A 19,920-nucleotide genomic window follows, 5' to 3' on the forward strand; every position below is an offset into this window, starting at 1 on the left:
GAGAGCGGCAAAAGTACCTTCATCAAACAGATGAGGATCATCCATGGAACCGGCTACTCAGAGGATGACAAGAGAGGTTTCACCAAATTGGTCTACCAGAACATCTTCACAGCGATGCAGTCCATGATCCGAGCCACGGAGTCACTCAAGATCCCCTACAAATATGAGCACAATAAGGTATGTTTAAACTTGCACCGTATTGCATCCACAATTGATTTAACCACGTTCATCCTGGCCTTCTTATTTTGATCATGTCATTATAGGCAAACATTTCCTAAAACAAATTCAAGTGTGAACTAGTAGATCTGCCATTTTTGAAAATAAATATTATTATTTATTGTGGCTTTGGGGGGGTTACACAACTTTAATTTGTTTAATGTTGTACTTTAGCAAGAACTGATTAAATCAATTAATTACCAGCTGCATTATTATTATCTGCGGGGGTCTGCCTTAAAGTTCTCAAACTCTGCCTGAACCCGACCTGGCCCGACCGGTACCGACCCAACGTTTTCGGGCCCAGCCAGGCCCAAAAACTATGCTAATTAGTCGGGCCGGGCCGAGCCTCGGGATCAGTGATTTTCCGTGATTTCTTCTTTCTTTTTTTCCCCCTTTTTTCTAAGAATGTTATTATAATAAAAATTCTGTTATTTGTGTAATGTGTAGGCTATAGCCTACATGTATGTATTTATTATGAAGAGGGCTGCGCTATAGGCGATTCACTTCTGACAGGAGGAGGACGAGTGGAGGCGGGGGGGGGCGCATCGCACTGGCATTTCAGACTCAGAGCAGCAGCACGCAGGCAGCACAGCAGAGAGAAGTGAACAGTGGTTGTTTGTACCGCTGGCTGGCCTCTGGTTTGTGCACCAAATTAGTTCTAACCAGTTAACTTGCCATGCCATATGCTTAAATGTTTTATAAGATCAATCGGATTATCACACGATAGCTGAAACGTCAGGTTTTCGTCATGTTGCACTGAGCTATCTCGTTAAACGCAGCTGGCTGCGATGAATAACATAATCATTAATTATCACCATTCACCAAACGATCCATATAAATGATATAACTCTGTAACGCTACACGTAGGTGTATGATGAACACGCAATATTACAGTCCACTGCAGGCTACTACAGGCTATTTGATTTCCAAAATGCTTAGTATTATATTAAACCGCCGTCCGTCGGTTATATGTGCCCAAAATAACAGATCTGACTGTAAGCTGTCGAGACACACCATGAGTGGTGCGTGGATGGTTTGTAAACTTTGTAGGCTATGTTTGTTCTTTTGTATTTGGACACCGGACGGGGACAATACTTGGACATAACTGCTTCACTTCAGAGGAAACTAAATGAAGGGATCAGCTGCTATTCATGTTTTAGGCTACTCACCACCACTGGAAATGGAACCCATTAGAATGATGGAAATGGAACATTAACAGTCTAACATGAGTTACATAAATCCTTTATTTCAGTGATAAGTCCATTGAACTCCGTTCTCACTCTCACACAGACTGAACCACGGCGCGCGCCTCTGCGCCGGCCATTTAGTAGCGTTTCTTTTTTTAATTTTTAGTCGTGTGTGTGTGTGTGTGTGTGTGTGTGTGTGTGTGTGTGTGTGTGTGTGTGTGTGTGTGTGACGTCACGTGTGTGTGTGTGTGTGTTAAAGAGAGATTTGAGCCTTTATACACTGAATATGTCTGAGAATGTAATTTCCCCTACATCTCATGTGTGGAGTCTCTCTCCCTCTCTCTCTCTCTCTCTCTCTCTCTCTCTCCAAGCTCACAACGCGTCGCGTCCTTTACGTAGATCAGCTATTTTATGAGTGCAACGGCCTGTCATATGACAAAGTAGCCAATGAATCTATATGTAAGGATTACCCCCTAAAGTTAACATATGAATCTAGTTTGCAATCTCAAGACAAGAACATGTTGGTGAGTTTAATGGGAGTATATTGGTGAGCAGCCCGCTGCCTACTATAGCAGCCTAAATGGTCAATGAAATGACGACGTGCATATTTGAGATGAACACAGCATCCCTGGCCTGGCTACTTTTCACTACAGTTAATGGATGGCTGGGGCTAATTCTGATAATTCCCTTTGTCGCTGGACTTCTCAGTTGTGCATGAGTTGACGGGGGACGGTTCTTCTTTTCAGTATTGTCTATCTTATTTGAAGCAGCCCTCCAGAATCGCTTCCTGTTCTTTTTTATGTTTCCTGTGTCCTTACACCACTCCCGTCGCCCATCCCCTGGCACTATATGAGTGTGTGTGCAGAGGGTGGTGCCGGTGGTGATGTGTGTGTGTGTGTGTGTGTGTGTGTGTGTGGGGGGGGGGGGGGGGGGCTTTTGCAAAGTCACAGTGTGCAGACTTTTATTTGTTATCTAGGTAGTTTTACTGGCATATATTTCATAGTTAATAAAATCACACCATCTCATTCTGGCCAATCGCAATTTGCGTCCTCACTTTTTATCCTCAATACGTACTTTGCTCAGCCAATCAAATCATTGCTATGGGGTGATCAGCCAATTAAATCATCGCTATTATTCACACAAACACACAAAACTGGGCGTATGAGGGGCTAGCTCAAAAATAAGATATTAGGACAAAAATGTAATTTATAATTATATTATGTTAGTCACATATATGCTAAGTATGTGTATTTGTGTTTTGGAATTATTTTGGTGGTTCTAGAGAATCTCTGATGTTTCCAAAAGCCACGATTCAACATATACAACACATTTCCTCAGAGATGATCTGACTCATCAGCAGATATCTCAGGAATTCCCTCCCAGTTATTGACCTTGTTACCAGACACCCACATTATGCATTGGGATGAAACCTTCTGGATGCAGTCCTACTTTAGGGCGGTAAATAGAGGAGGTACTGTGAAAGGGTTGGGCAAAATGTCTGGCAAGACAAGACACGTGTCCAGAGGAAACACTGGGAAGGACCTATGATGAAATACAGATGAGGGAATTATTTTCTGTTTATATTCAGTGTAGCGGTTTTACCACTTGTATCCCCCCTAGCCACAACACAACACAACACATGTGAGCTTGTATCGGCTATTTCTGGCAAAGAGATTTGGTGTAGAGAAAGGGTTTTCAAATTGTGAGCCAGGGACCACTATCTTGACTAAAGGGTCGTTCACACTAAGCACTATAACTAAGGATAATTACAGAATATTAATTTATTTTCTTTTGTTTTAATTTGTTTTTCTTATTTTTAAGTAATTTTAAGTAACTTGTTCTTGTTCAGCACTTTGGTTCGACCTTGGTCGTTGTAAACTTGCTATATAAATAAAGTTGTGAGTTTAGTTGAGTATCACACTCACAGAGATACGGTATGTAAAATGGTAAAGAACAAAAACATGGCATTGCTTTTACTGTAAACGTATCCAGAACTTCCCAATGGTCTGTGTTTCATACATGTCTCTCTATCTGTGGATATTTTGTTGATTCTCTTCTGTAGTAGTTGTTAAGCTTAAATTACTTGTGGAATTGAAGCACAAGCCTCCTCAAATGACCACTGATAATAATATGATATTGATGTTAGTCACTGTCCTCATATATCACATGAATACATAAAGTTGAGAATAACAAGGAACTGCTCCCATGCCTTCTTGATCACCATTGTTATTATTAAGAAATCGATTTATACACAATATCAGTTAAGTTGAAGAAATGTAGCTAGAAATGTAGAAAAAAAAGCTAGAAATTTAATATTATGTGTTATGAGCTTGTAGATTGGCAATTTTCTCCGTTGTACACCATTGTACAACAAAGTCTTTAATAGGGCTTAAGGGCCGATTCATACTATATTTTACCGCTGTAGTGCCGAAATGATTTCGGCTCGTCAGAAATTTTCAGTAGCACCGAAGAGCCGACTTTAGGACGGTACCCGCCCCCCCGAACTTCAAATGACGTCACATTGTAGGCTCTACAGAGCCGAACCGACTTTTATTCGGCTCTAAAATAGGAGTATGAATCGCGCCTTAGTGTTTAATCAGACTAGTTGATGTTGTTTATTATAACATCCATCTAGACCTGTTATACCTATATGTTGTTACCGGTAATATGCTTTTCAAGCTGGGAACACCTCTGTGTTGTTTTAGTTGTTGCTTCATTTCGTTGTTGTCGGGCAGAAACCTCTTATCCATATTCTTACTTTTTCTTACTTGATCATCATCATCAAAATAGTAGGTCCACAAGCTCGATCCCTTCTCGCCGCATTTTGAGCTTGTAGATATGCTACAGTTTTGGACATACCGGTATGAGGTTTCCACCCAACAGAGACAATATATAGCCACATCTTTTCTTTTTTCTTTTCTTTCTTTCAGAAAACATGGGTTAAAAGGTTATTAACTGGTGTCTTACTTGGGGATTGTGCCAATGGCACCATCAAAATGTCTTTTACCGTTCAAACATTATAATCCAACAATCATAATTATCTATATTATCACACCACAATTCTGGGAAAATTATTGTAAATTCTACTTTTCATAATATATTATTCGCAAGATATTATTGTGACCCAATGAGTCGAAATTCTCTGTCGTCTCCACTGCACGTAACACTCCACTGCATGTAGCACGTCTGCTTTTATTTGCATTGTAATCTCCATAGGGGGATTTTAGGTCGCTTCATATAAGAACTGTGTTTGAAAAATAAACCGACCACCCCAGCCTTTCTGTCAGGGGAGTGGCTGTGCGTCGTTAATGATTTCCATTCATATTTGATACAGTCAGTTTCTGGAGAAAATGGAATTAATGTGGCCGCAAAAGCCTTGAAACTACATAATTTACAATTTACAATTTAGGCATTTAGCAGACGCTCTTAATCCAGAGCGATTTACATTAAGCAAGAACAAAAGCATGGGAATACATCACATATATAAAAAGCATTTATCAAGAAACATGCGTAAGCTAAGAACGTAGCTAGAACATATCTATATAATGACACTGTACATATAAACTATACATATATACTATACTATGCTGTACATATATACTATGAAGTGCTATGACTACATACAATGCAATTATTGTGCTGTCTACATAACATGCTATAAGTCTGTATCAAATGCTATCTAAGTCTAAAAAGTTCTGTCTAAGGTGGTAGGGTAAGTGCTATGGGCCATGGTGGAGTCTGAAAAGGTGGGTTTTCAGACTACGGCGGAAGATTGGGAGTGATGCTGCAGTTCTGACTGCAACGGGGAGTGCATTCCATAGTTTTGGAGCCAGAAGGGAGAAGAGTTTGGGACGTGTGGAGCGTTGTCCCGGCGTTTTTAGTGAGGGTACTTCCAGCTTCGCTGCATTGGCTGATCTGAGTGCGCGGGAGGGTTTGTAGGGTTCAATCATACTTGCAAGATATGGGGGAGCCATACCTCTGGTTGCTTTGAATGCCAGCATCAGGGTTTTGTATTCTGTGCGGGCAGCGACCGGGAGCCAGTGGAGGGAGTGGAGCAGGGGGGAGACATGTGAGAATTTTGGCTGGTTGAAGACCAAGCGAGCTGCGGCATTTTGGATCAGTTGGAGAGGCGTAAGTGCACATGCCGGTAGGCCAGTAAGGAGGGCGTTACAATAGTCGAGTTTTGACAAGACTGTTGTCTGGTTTAGGAGCTGGGCTGGTTCCTGGGTGAGGAACGGTCTAATTCGTCGTATGTTATAGAGTGTGAACCTGCAGGATCGAGTGACAGCTGTGATGTGAGTTTTGAACGAGAGCTGACTGTCCAGGACAACACCAAGGTTCCTGGCTGTTGGGACAGACGTTACCAGGGCGTTGTCTACGGAAATAGTTAGCTCCCGCATAGGGCAGGACTTAGCTGGGAAGAAGAGAAGCTCAGTCTTGTCTGGGTTCAGCTTGAGGTGGTTGGAGGACATCCACTGTGAGATGTCAGCCAGGCATGCAGTGATGCGCTCTTCCACCTGAGAGGCAGAGGGGGGGAAGGATAGAAACAGTTGTGTGTCATCGGCGTAGGAGTGATATGATATATTGTGAGCGGAGATGATAGTGCCAAGGGATTTAGTGTACAGTGAGAAAAGGAGGGGACCAAGTACAGATCCCTGTGGGACCCCAGTTTGGAGGGTTCGGGGGGATGATAGCATACCTTTCCAGGAAACCTGGTAGGTCCGGTCGGTGAGGTAGGAGGAGAACCACTTCAGTGCCGTCCCACCGATGCCTAGATCCGCTAGGGTGTCTAGGAGCAGCTGGTGGTTCACTGTGTCAAATGCTGCTGATAGGTCTAGGAGAATCAGGACTGCAGAGTGGGACGCAGCCTGGGCAGCATGTAGTGCTTCTGTAACTGCCAGCAGGGCAGTTTCTGTGGAGTGGGCCTTTTTGAATCCGGACTGGTTGGGATCCAGCAGGTTGTTCTGTGAGAGATGGAGAGAGAGCTGGTTGGAGACAACACGTTCAATGCTTTTAGAAAGAAATGAAAGGAGTGATACCGGTCTGTAGTTCTTGACATCTGAGGGGTCAAGGGTTGGTTTCTTGAGGAGTGGCATTACTCTGGCTGACTTGAGGGCAGATGGGACGCAGCCTGAGGTTACTGAGGTGTTGATGATGGAGGTGATGAAGGGAAGGGGAGCAGATCAGGTGCGATGGTCTGGAAGATTGGTGACGGGACAGGGTCTAGAGGACAGGTGGTAGGTCTAGTGGATGTCACTAGTTGTAGAACCTCGTCGGGTGAAAGAGGTGAGAAGGAGGACATGCATGGTATGTTGAGGTTAGTGTTGGTTGAGTCAGATGCCACTTTATGGGGGGGGGGAAAGGAGCTGCTGATATCATCAACCTTCTTCTCGAAGTAGTTGACAAAAACATGGCAATGTCGCTGCTAATATACGTCATGCCCAGCTGTCAACACATTGCGTTCCTGAGATTCCTCGTTGACGTAAGCTCAGCTGGTGGTGACTCGACTCGTACTAACCACGAAACATTAAATATCAATAAAATAAAAACTTAAATAAACGTAATTACCATTCAGTTTCTGTTGTGCGACGGGCAGATGCAGCCACCCGCCTACCCGGAAATGTAGTCTCTGGGTTGTTTGGCTCGTTTCTAACGCTTATTTTGTTACTCTTTGGGTATATTTGTACATTTCCACCTTCAGTCGATGCTTCATATCCATATGAGTGAAAAGGCCGGGGTGATCGGTTTATTTTTCAAACACAGTTCTTATATGAGGCGATCTAAAATCCCCCTATGGAGATTACAATGCAAATAAAAAGTACACGAACCTGGGGACTGACGCCCTCTACTGACAGTGACGTCAGGACTTCGGTGCTCTATAGTCCAAACAAACTGTCATCTTCAAGTGCTATCCCATTACACTGTACACTCAGAGAGCAAATACTGACTACTCCAAATGAAAACTGAAAAGCTTGCTTTCTTTGACTGACTGATTGAAATGGGTGAAACATAGCAAAGGCTTCCACTGTGTAACAACAATGACAGTAGGATGAAGTCATTGCAAAATGCGATGGTTGTGGTTTCTTTGGTAGGCTACTCTGGACTCTGGAGTATTCAACACACTTATTATAAGCGACTTTGGGCTTGTTTTTCTGTAAAGTTGCTTGTAAATACAAGTACACACATCTATGTGGAAAAAAACAATTATAATCCTGTTTACACACGGGATTAATTAACATACGGATTTAAATGCATTTAAAAATACCAAAAATGTTGAGGTTAGGAACTTTTTGAACTGATATCAGAGCACTCTATGACGGCAACACCAGAGCAAAGACTCTAGCATATTTATGAATGCCAGCCTCAAAATGAATATTACATTTGTATGGTGCCAATCCAATCTGTTGCATCGCCATTGGAAGGTGTATTCATGTTTTTGTTTTTTTTATTATGTTTTTTTTTGTGGCTTTTGCCTTTATTTTATATTTTTTATGGAGGGACAGACAGTAGGCTGACAGGAAATGGGGAGAGAGATGGGGGGATGACATGCAGTAAAGGCTGTCGGGATCGGGAGTCGAACCCGCGGCACACTGCCAGACTGGATTACCAGCCAAGGTGCCTGGACCGCTGAGCCACGGCCCAGGCCTGGTTTATTCATGTTTATTCAATGTTAGTAATTCTATGCTATTCCGATGCGCTTGCTTGTGCTGACTGTGCACTCACGCACGTGTGTGTGCTCATACATCCCTGCATAAGTGCCCCACTTGGTCCAAAGTCTGGCCGTGGCCCGTGGCAAAAATGTATTAAAGCAGCATAAGTAATAAGTAATAATAAAGTAGTCTAATAATAACAATAAGGGAATAAAATAAATAATCTCACTTGAATGGAGGACGGTCCTCGCTCCAAAGCCGCTCTGACCCATTTTAAAACAGCTCCACGCTCAATTCAAGATCGTCCCACTCCGCTCCCACTCCACTCTGCTCGTATCCTCTCTCTCTCTCTCTCTCTCTCTCTCTCTCTCTCTCTCTCTCTCTCTCTCTCTCTCTCTCACACACACACACACACACACACAGTACACACACACACACACACACACACACACACAACCTAAAGGGCGAGGTCGCGTGCACGCATCCGCCTGGGTGACGGCAGACTGCTGGGCGAGCGCTGGCCGTCGCTTTGGCATGGGGGGTCAGATCAACATACGGAATGAATTCTGTACTGGCCATATATGGACATGGAGCGTGTCTTGAGTGTACAGGGTTTGATGAGGTCAGATCAACATATGGAATATCAGAACAGGTCAGCTCCATATATGGAGATCTAAGGGTGGCAGCGGGAGCAGTGTCTAGAGTGTACAGGGTTTGATGAGGGCCCAGGTAGGGCCTTAATTTTCGGACCTTTTGAGAACTCTAGTGCCTAGAGTTATTGGTGCTGCTCTAGTTATTAGTGCTGCCGGGGGTGGCTGCACTAATAACTTGGGGCAGGCCCGTCTATAGTTTAAATGGACAGGTATCAGTCAAAAGGGAGACATCGAAGAGGAAGGATCGATGTGGAAGGATCAACATATGGAATGTCAGAACAGGTCATCTCCATATATGGAGATCTATGGGTTTGAGGTTTGAGGTCAGATGTAGAGTTGCTGGCCAATATTGATGACATCAGGGATCTCCATATATGGGCTTAAAATGGATGACATCATGTGATGTCACGAGGCATGACCATATATGGGGGCGTGACTGACGGGAAATGATTTCATAGTAAATGCGACCTGTGGTCGCAACAATTACATGAGCTTGTGGAGAACTTGGACAGGACATCTATCTACTAATCTTACCATTCAACCCAGGAGAGTTCTAAATTAGAATCTGGGACAATGAAAAACATTCCCCTATTTAAAATTAATAATGGGCCCACCAGGATTGAGGTTACAATATTAGGTCCATGCCAGAGCCTGGGGCAGAAACAAAATCACTAGAGAGATAGAATACGTGAAGCGATATAATAATAAACATTGATAATTAGGACGGTTTATTATGTGACATACAGGAGGCTTGTCTCTGAAAGGCACATTTATCTTTAGACCAGTGGTTCTCAAACTTTTTAATTTCAAGGACCCCCCGTTTGGTGTGCGTTTAGGCCATGAACTCCCTGAGTGTACAAATCCTACTGTAACTAATAATTCAGTTGGGGACACCATGGAACCCCCTCAAGGACCCCACATTGAGAACCAGAGCTTTATACCATTCAATAAGACTGACATGTCAATTACAGCATTACAACTGGGATTTGGAATATAAAAGCGTTTTGTTAGTATTATTAGCACTCTTGGTACTGGTAGGCAGTTTTCACAAAAAAGTGACTCTGTTGTTATCTCTTCATTCTCCTAGGGCAATGCAAACATCGTGAGAGAGGTGGATGTGGAGAAGATCGGCATGTTTGAGAACCCTTACATAGATGCCATCAAGAGTTTATGGAACGACCCAGGCATCCAAGAGGCATATGACAGAAGGAGGGAATACCAACTTTCGGACTCCACCAAATAGTGAGTAGACTGAAAAAAGTACAGTCAAATTCTACAAACAGTATTCCCATGTTAGTGAATGTCTTAATCAGTGCTAGACACAAATTATTTCCTTTATACATTAATTTATACAGTGAACATTGTACTCCAGTTTTATTCAGTTGGGAGTGGTTCTTAAAGCACACGTATACACTCTCAGAAGCAAATTCAAATATGACAAAAACACAAATAAGACAAATATGAAAAGTTTGTAAAATATTAATATAAGACAGAAGCGTGTCAAAATGCCAATTAGATCTAATAATGTTTTTATTATTATTACTATTATTATTTTCAGGTTTTTGCTACTTAATGCCTTGTCTCAAGCTCCACAAACGCCTTAGTGACAATCAAACCTGCATCACCCCGCACAAATAATTAGTGTGGTGCAAAGCCACCATTTAGGCTATACTTTGTCACATGGGAACATGCAATCAGATGCAAAACAAGGTCAAACTGCACTGAGCTGCAAAATGTTATGACCATGTTTTCACTGGCATACCCATCATGTTTTGTGAATCAGACTTTAAGGCGGGCGGCTCAAGTGATGCGAAATTCATGGTGCTGTCATTGGGCTCAACCCATTCTTTCTGAATTCGCCCTTCAGAATTACAACAAATAAAAATAGACCATAATTAATTTTGAACTCTGTCTCTAGTTATCTGAATGCGTTGGACAGAATCGCTGAGCCATCGTACCTCCCAACTCAGCAAGACGTGTTGAGGGTTAGAGTCCCAACCACAGGCATCATTGAGTACCCCTTCGACCTACAAAGTGTCATATTCAGGTGAGCATGAAGATATATTCAGGTCTGGAAGTTAGGGACCATAACAGTGGCCTGCCAGCTCTTAGCCCATTGACTAGCCCATTGAGTACTAGACATTACTGCAGAACATCTTCCAAAGCATACTGTAGTTTGATTGATTTTCAACTAAGTCACTGGATTCCATTTGATTTGATTTCAAAGTTTCAGTGTTAAAGTTATGTTATTGATGCGTTTTAATGCATTTTAAAGTGCAGATTGATTAAAAATGCCACCCTTTTGTCCATCTCCAGTGTTAATAACTCTAAATTGAAATTGGGAGCCAAGGCATGAAATTAATTTATTATTATTATTATTATTATTACTACTACTACAATAGATTCTGGTATAGTCCTTGAAGGATAAGTGCAGGTATGAGGCATTTGACTTAGTAAATACTAGGTGTATTTAATTCCGTATTACACGGACATGTATATTAGACTGGACCTTATCTACATACAGTAGTTGTGTGTGTGTGTGTGTGTGTGTGTGTGTGTGTGTGTGTGTGTGTGTGTGTGTGTGTGTGTGTGTGTGTGTGTGTGTGTGTGTGTGTGTGTGTGTGTGTGTGTGTGTGTGTGAGAGAGAGAGAGAGAGAGAAGAAAAAGTATTTTTAGTCATTGCTGTGAAATCTTGAATCTTGAGAACTGCGTAGTGGCACAGCAACTAGCACTAGTTGACTACCTTATATAAAAGGGACACAGGGACAAGTTGAGGGATTTTGAGGACATTTTGGTTTACAAACAGCTGTTTCCACATCTCAGCCCACAACAAGGGGGCCCACTTGTAAATGTACAGTGATGTATAGTTGCTGGTTGTTTCTAGCTGTATATAATTGTTAATATCATCAGATAGTTCTCCCTTTTTTCATGCCCCGTTAACTGAGATGCTTTGAGATTTCCTTTCTATTCTATTAATTAGATTCTTCATTTTTATTTCCATTTTTTGCAATATGTTATCTTTATTTTAAGGATGTCCCATTTATTTTACAAGAGAGACCTTTCAATACAAGTACTATTATTCAATTCACTAGTAAGAGACTACACCTTCGCTCAAGTTTAACAGTTTATTGAAACAGAATGAGATGAATGAGGAACCCAAGGTAGGGCGAGACTCAGGGTGGGGTCGTAGTCTCTGGAGCTGATGGCCATCTTTGCTCTACTCAGGATGAGCGGTTGGTCGTCCCTGCTCCGTCACTGCCCCCCCCCCCCCTTGATTCCTAGAGAATCGATGCGGAAGGAGGAGGTTGGGGTGGAGGAGGATGGCAAATTTGAAGAATAGCGAAAATAGCCGATCTACAAGTGCAGTACTCACAATCCATGTTTGGTCTGTCGTGGAGCAGAACAAACAACTTGGTTGAGAGATCGCAGGTGTATTTATACTGTGGTGATTGCACCAGGGATTGGCCGAGTGATAATGAAAGGCAGGTGAGTTTGATAAAGAGAGAGGAGTGGTTGATAAGGAGGGAGGAGTGGTTAAGGTGAGCGGAAGGAGGTCTCTTCTCCCGAAACTGCGTTGTATAAATACAACTTCCCATATTGGGTTACATGGAATTGACAGACAAAGTTGTACCTCTGCCAGCCTGTGATGGGTGTGGTTAATGTCAGGGGAGAAGGAATGTGTAGAGGGAGAAATATACCAGTAGATGGTGCTCATTTGATGTTGTTTTTACCATTTTCTAGTGTTGAGACAAAATTACCTTAACTGTTGAAGGGAAGCAACTGAAATTGTCATAATAGGCCCAGATCACTCTCAATACTTCTCAATACTTGCGTCTTAAGTTAATAGTGAGTCTTTTGTCTTGCTGGTAACTTAAGAGTTCAACACAAGGAAGTCGCACCCAAATTAGCAGCGGAGTTGTAAAGGTTGAGGTATGACTTTATGACTTTGACATTTGACTGACCTTTCACCTTTTCTTGTGACTTAATGTTTGCTTAATAAACGTCAACACAACGTCCTGGACTCTGTGCTCAGTTAAGCATAGTTGATTGTGATTGACGCTGGTACTTCCTGTTTCCTCTGTTGCCATGGAAAGGTTTCAGAAAACCAGGAGTGTCTTTAAAAAGAGTGTTGATACATTTTATTTTAGTATTCACAGTAAGCACATGCACTGTGTGCAAAGGGTCGAGTAAGGTCTGTTTGAGTAAGATCGGGAAAACCGTTCATTATAATAATGAGATTGTTAATAATCTCATGTACAGGCCTTCCCAATCGAACAAAATCTACACCATATGTTTTTGCTTCCATTGTACACTCTTCGGGTTAACTCATTTAGGACTGTGTCGCTTTAGCGTTTAACCACTTTAAGCATTATTTTAAACTTCAGCTGTTGAAAAATAGCAGATCTACAAGCTCATAGCGTGGCACTCGGTGAAAATGTGTGCAATTCTTGGAATATATATTATTTCACACTATTCACAGCAAACGTTTTGAACTCATAACCTTGCTTCTGGGGGGTCCCTGGAACAAAATATTTTCAGATGGGGTCGGCGGCCAATTACATATAATTTCTGGGGTCCTTGACATGAATTAGTTTGAGAACCACTGTTCATAGGAATCATAGGTTTTTCAGAAAACTGTCAGGATTTAGAAGACATTTGTAGAATCTGGTCTCAGTCCTAAATGGGTTGCACAACTTTAACTGTGTATAATAACTATCCTTTCTATGGGCCCTCTTCGTCAGGATGGTGGATGTGGGGGGTCAGAGGTCAGAGAGGAGGAAGTGGATCCACTGTTTTGAAAACGTCACCTCCATCATGTTCCTGGTGGCGCTCAGCGAGTACGACCAAGTTCTGGTGGAATCCGACAATGAGGTGAGTGGACTCTGCTTGGGTCGAATCCTCAAACACATGAATCCTAACATGAAAAGAAAGATACCTGGGCACTTCAAAATAGACTGGGTATAGTCTGCATGTTTTATTCATTTGCAACTGCAAGGCTGACTGGCGTTTCTACAAGCAGAGAAACGTCAGAGTCAGCTGGTTTGTCTCTGAGGAAAACACTCTCCCCTGAATATTAACAAAACATACGCAGATCCAGTTGAGTGCTCCAGTAATTTATTTGGGTAGTCTATTTTGAAGTGCCCAGGCAACTTTATTTTATTATATTGTCCTACTGCATCGAGCCCTTTTTTCTACTCACACAACTTGGCTGAAGCACATTGGACTTCTCGTTGTGTCTTGTTGTTTTATCTGAACTGAAGTGGAAAAATCCAGAACTTGAAGCTGAGTGTAGTTGTGATGTGTTTGTGTAGACTTGTTCCTCTTTCTCTGTGGGTCCGAAGGTGAAAAGCTTGTCAACAATGGAAATAAGGCTCCCTCCTTCTGCCTGCTATCCCAACCTCTCTTTCCCTTGGAAAGCATTTGTAAATGATCAGCCAAACTGCTTTAAGCCTGTTTTGAATACCGCCAAAGTCAAAATCACTTATTCGGATGGCACACCATAACTGTGTGTGTGTGTGTGTGTGTGTGCGTGTGCGTGTGCGCACGCACGCACGCACGCACGCACGCACGCACGCACGCACGCACGCACGCACGCGCATGCGTGTGAGGTTGTACTACTTTTTGGTCACTTGAATTAATAGCTCCTTTTTTCCCCAGATTTCTTTGTTGAAAATATCCGGTGTAGCAGCTCATAATGTGTTGTCTCCGATTATTTGTTCCAGCATTCAGAGTAAAAGCTGCCATATCTTTTTGAAAGAAATTCCGGCACTCATTGTGTTAATTGTTAATCCAAGCCGCGCTGATCAACATCGCTGCTATGGGAATGATGGTCCGTGCGTTCCCTAGGCTTACCCTAGCAAAACAACACTACCTCACGTCTGGCACGGGCGGAAGTGACCCGTTTTCTAAGCTTATTTCGCAGATTTTGCTGGCACTGGCACCACCCTCTGGCCTGGAAGGCTGCGCAGCAATGTGTTAACCAAATATCACGCAAATTGGTACACATGATCTTTATAGTTATGTCATCAAGATGGATCTGTGTGGTGTTTATATTCTATTGTGGTTGGCTAAGATTTCCACTACATTGAGGAACAATTAATGCCACCCTTTTAGCATTGCCCTATTATAGCTCCACCAGGAGGCACATTTTTGCAAAAAAAAGGAAGAAAAAAAAAGGATTTACGTTACTCCTGTCCAAACATGACATCTTGTCTCTCTTTTCTCCACCCCCACCGTTTTCTCCTCTCCACAGAACCGGATGGAGGAGAGTAAAGCGTTGTTCAGGACGATAATCACATACCCTTGGTTCCAGAATTCCTCAGTCATTCTGTTCCTCAACAAAAAGGACCTGCTGGAGGATAAAATAAATTACTCCCACCTGGTAGACTACTTCCCAGAGTATGATGGTGAGTGAGTAGTACACTGCATAGGTCAGGGGTTCTCATCTTTTTCAGGCCAAAATAGTTCCCAGCGATCAAGGGCATCATCATTTTAGGGCCTACCCAATAAAACCCTTGATAAGACGTAGTTTCATTTATAGGAATAGTTGTTTGGTATATCCATATTCTATTCCAACTCGTAGTGACTGGCGAGACAAAATTAGTAGCATTTTAAATGGGGATTGGGGGAACCAAAACAAAGCGGCGCCGAAAAACCGTAACGAGCAAACCGGAACCACCATTTTTTTTACATTTTTTCTTTTTTCAGTATCCGTGGCCTAAACCGGATCACGCGGGTCATTTTGGAACAAATACCAGGCTTTCCTTCGAAGTGGAAAATCTGGTGATGCAAGGTTACCTTATTGGAGGGATGTGAGACTTGAGTCTGCTTGCAGAAGCAGCGAGTGCATAATCTCTCTCTGCTTGGAGACACCACTGTCGTTATGGTGTCATACAGGATGTTCCAGTCATATTTCTGGGCTTTCCTTGCTAGGTTAGGGTAGCCGGGGCTGGCATGTGGACCACAGGGGTGGACTACAAACAATAATCCACAATATTGGTAATAATAAACAACAATAATCCACAATCCTTCTTTCCATCTCTGTCTCACCTAGGTCCTCAAAGGGACGCCCAAGCAGGAAGGGAGTTTATTCTCAAGATGTTTGTGGACCTAAACCCTGACAGTGACAAGATCATCTATTCCCACTTCACCTGTGCTACCGACACGGAGAACATCCGTTTCGTGTTCGCTGCTGTCAAAGACACCATCCTGCAGCTCAATTTAAAGGAGTACAACCTAGTGTAGTGGTGCAGAGAGCAGCAGAGCTCAGTGTGCTGACGTCAACACACTGACACACACAATCTGTGAAAAGATGAAACAAACACACAAGAAGAAAAAAAAAAGAAAAAAAATCCAATGGTTGCATAATACTAATTTATTTGGCATTTGTTGACACCTTGGTCTGCAAAGGGTAAGCAAAGTAATTGTTCTCTTACTATTTAAGGAATTGATTAAATGTAGGCAGGGCATGACTAGGACGCAATGTGACAGGATGAGGTTGACAGGGCTTGCTGTTGAATATGTACAGCGTCAATCCTCATTTTTAGGCTTTGCACGTTGTGAAGTTTTATTTTATTTTAAGGAAGAATCTAGTTTGTGCACTCGATGGCTGGGGGGGAGGGGGGTGTTCTCTGTCAGCCTGTCTGAAGCCTCAGAGCTGGAATGCAAGGTCCTGCCTTTTTGTACAAAAACAGAAAAGAAAGAAAAAGGTAGTAATTTCTTTGGACCTTCCCTCCTTTTCTGTCAGTCCATTCCAAAGCAATTCTTTCCCTCCTCTGCCTAACAGGAAATTACATCACAGATCTCTAATTAACGGTTTCCTGTGGCCTTTGAAGGATTGATTGGCAGGTATATTGATATATAGGTATAAACTGTGATTTTTAAATTATTTTATATTGATTTGATATTGATTAACATTAATCATTATTATTGTGACTGCATTGACTTTGGTACATCCAGCGAGTAGATTGTGTATTACGCTGGAAGCACATGGTCATGGTGAGAGTGTGAGGAAATAGCCTGAATCCTCCTTTGAGTTATGGTCATTAGACATCTCTGAAGCATAACAGACTGAGTTCAGAAGCTGGCATGAAGAAGTCCTTGATATGCTTAGCTCACTGAAGAGAGGAGAATATAGGTTGGGGAGTGCAGAGGAACGTCTCCTCTTGCTCTTGACAATGATAATGGTGGTTGCTTTCCGTAGATGTGGACAAATTTAAGACGTGATAATTTAAGAGACAATGTTTAATAATGTTCAACTGTGCCACACTATTGCTTTTTATTATGGTAAAAATGATTGCCAATGCCAAACCAACTCAAGCACCAGACTCCACTTTGTGCTGTTTACTACTTTTATGAATGATAGTATTGAGAACAAGTGTAGGGCTAATGGATGGAACAGAGTTGACTGACTGACTGACTGATAGACAAATTAACTGACTTCTGCTTCTGCAAGTGTCCAACACATGGTATCCCCGATTTTCAGTATGCTAGAGTTGGCTAGCAGACTTACTCAGACTAGCCTCAGAGACCGCAGGCGTTTTATACTCAGACGAGGCAGCCCACAAGCACGCCGAACTGTTGGAAATGTCCCTTCATAACAGTGTTTGTGGCTACTGCCCCCTCTCCCCAGGCTGCAACCTAGCCAGTCACATTCCAGCTGTGTCTTTATGATTGTCCAATCACAGCGCGGCGGTCTCACTGTTGTAGTTGAGTAGTGGAGAATACATTTGGCTAATTCCAATATGAAATGGTAATGGTGTCAATGTTCAATTTGTACCAAAGTCAGCCCTTTTGTGTCTGATTGGCATCCGTTGTTGTCCACATAAGCAAGTAATTGTCAGTATAGATTTTTTTTATTCCCTAAAACATAAGCCTGTAATTTACATTTTATTGAGGCATAGTGCAATTATAAATGCTATAATCATTGTACATACATTTCTATATATATATATATATATATGGCGGCATCTTTGTTGGCTTTGTAACCATTACTTTTTTGGCAGATTGAATGTGCGGTATTGAAAATATGTATCTATGTAACTGTATTGTATGTCTAATGGCTAATTCATTTTTTATTATTTAAAAAAAAAGAAGAAATATGTTATTTACATCTTTGTTTTAGTTTTTTTTCCCTTTTTTAAGAGGAGAATGTACATTTTATGTTTTGCCAGTTTTATTTCTCAGAAATGAAACATTGTTCACTTTCAAAACTGCAAAAAGAGGAACATTATCAGTTTGGTGGGTATGCCAGTACTTACAGTAACTGTTTTGTTAATTGACTTTTATACGAAAAGATGCAGACCGAAATCAAATCTATAGGGCTACATTTGTTTTGTTCTTAACTGAGTTCAGGAACAGATCACTTGTCATGTAGGCATGATCACATCACTCATTAATTATTTCCCTTGCTGTTTTTATTTACTGCATTGCATGGCTCCTCAGTAAGTATTATAATAATTAACATTGAAAGACAACATTCATTAATCTCACACAGATTTGTGATGCCAAACAATCTCACATCTCTTAACTGTACTGTACTTTACTGTAGGCTACTGTACAGCTAAATATCAGTCAAAGTACTGGGGTACTTTGACTGATATTTAGAGTAAATTGATGCTTTAATTCAAATACTGCCTAGAATGTATACCTAATAATGGCAGAGTATTTAATTATCCCAGTCTATAGGGATGTGTTGTCCACCTCCCCTCTCGTCTGATACCATGTCCAAGTTTAGACTGCAGATGTGTTGACATTTGCAGGCTTGCAGCTATGACTAAATTCAGTATTCTAGAGTGAGTATAAAATTCAGTGTTGTAGTGTCTGTCAATGAGCATTGAGCAGGCCATCCATACACAAACAAAACAACTGCTATTCCACCAAACGAAGACGGTACATTGATATTGTTTATATACTTGTGTTTCCTTTCTCACTTCAATTCTATTTCATATGGTCATCAAACATCATAATGTACAGTGTTGTTCCAGGTTTGATTCAGTATATGACAACATAGGGGGGGAAAATAACATTTGACATGTAGTTCACAGTTCACATGTACATATTGCCTTATTGATTAAGCTGTGCCTCTGGGGTTCATGGAGGCATCTGTGTTAATATGAGGAGCATAACTAGTATGGCCAGCAATGTCACTTTGTCATTAAAATGAAGTGGATTGGATATATTGCTATGTTTGGTTCGGGATGTTTTTTTTATTACTATAATAACATACCCTGGTTACGCTTTACTTGATGTGTTACTTATGGCATTATAGCACATTACATTGCATAAGCACAATACAATATACTATAATACATTGCCATGTTCAAAATACCTTGGGGTTTAATGATGTTTGAGCCAATTATAACGTTCATAACAAGCTCATTACAGATGACCAAATTCATAGTGTATTCTAATCCATTTCACAATACCTTATTTCAATTTGTGATCGATCATAATTGAAGAGTAGTGCATATAAATTAATATGGTTGTAATGTGCTAATGATGTCTCACACGACACTTGAAGTTATTGTTATCCAAGCCCTGGGCCAGAGAAACCTTTCTAATTTCTTCAGAACTTATAACAGCTGGACTTAACAGGGCTAATGAGGGCCAACACATGTTGCTGACCTTCACCCAAAATAGTATATATACCGGTATGTGATTCTTGTTGCCTGGATAATAAATGTATCAGTTGGCTATGGTTTCACATAAGTTAGTGTTTGTGATCTTGTGTTATAGACCATGCAGGTTCTCAAAGTGGGGTCCAGGGACCTTCAGGGTTCATTGGCGGGTTCCAAATGGATGCTGTGGTGGTGTATAAAAGTGTACACTCAGAGTTATGGGTGTCATTATCGTGTGTCCTTTGAAATTAAACTGTTTGAGAACCACTCTTATATTGCAAGTTGTTTTGGCCCCACTAGTACTATAGGCTACTACTATCTGAGTCTGGCCCACTAATACTACCACTTAATCACTACGCTGTTGACTGGTTTACCCCAGGGGTCTATACTTGGTCCCTTGTGGTTTCCCTATAGCTCTAGTCTAAAACAAATCTCTTTGCCAAGATGCAGCAGATCTACAAGTTCACGGTGCTTATAGATGATTGATTGATTGATTGAAGTATTTATTAACTGTTTGCAGAATTACAGTAAATTTCAAGCACAAAACTCAATACAAAAACTGTTAACGACACCATATAAAGCATTACACTTGTTT

The 19,920-nt window shown here is 41.6% G+C and overlaps 1 protein-coding gene across 1 annotated transcript in view; it reads left to right on the forward strand.

Moving 5' to 3' along the window:
- Positions 1-19,388, forward strand: part of LOC306933995 (guanine nucleotide-binding protein G(q) subunit alpha) — a 24,901-nt gene extending 5,513 nt beyond the window's left edge. Inside the window, exons 3-8 of the mRNA XM_079516385.1 lie at positions 1-177; positions 9,794-9,948; positions 10,625-10,753; positions 13,449-13,578; positions 14,960-15,113; positions 15,761-19,388. The exon at positions 1-177 is cut by the window's left edge and continues 8 nt beyond it. Of these exons, the coding sequence (XP_079372511.1) occupies positions 1-177; positions 9,794-9,948; positions 10,625-10,753; positions 13,449-13,578; positions 14,960-15,113; positions 15,761-15,951 (936 nt within the window). The 3' untranslated portion in view covers positions 15,952-19,388. The remainder of the gene's footprint in view (positions 178-9,793; positions 9,949-10,624; positions 10,754-13,448; positions 13,579-14,959; positions 15,114-15,760) is intronic.
- The last annotated feature ends 532 nt before the right edge of the window (positions 19,389-19,920 follow it).

This window comes from Electrona antarctica (assembly GCF_951216825.1).
Source record: "Electrona antarctica genome assembly, chromosome: 12".
Lineage (NCBI taxonomy): Eukaryota > Metazoa > Chordata > Actinopteri > Myctophiformes > Myctophidae > Electrona > Electrona antarctica.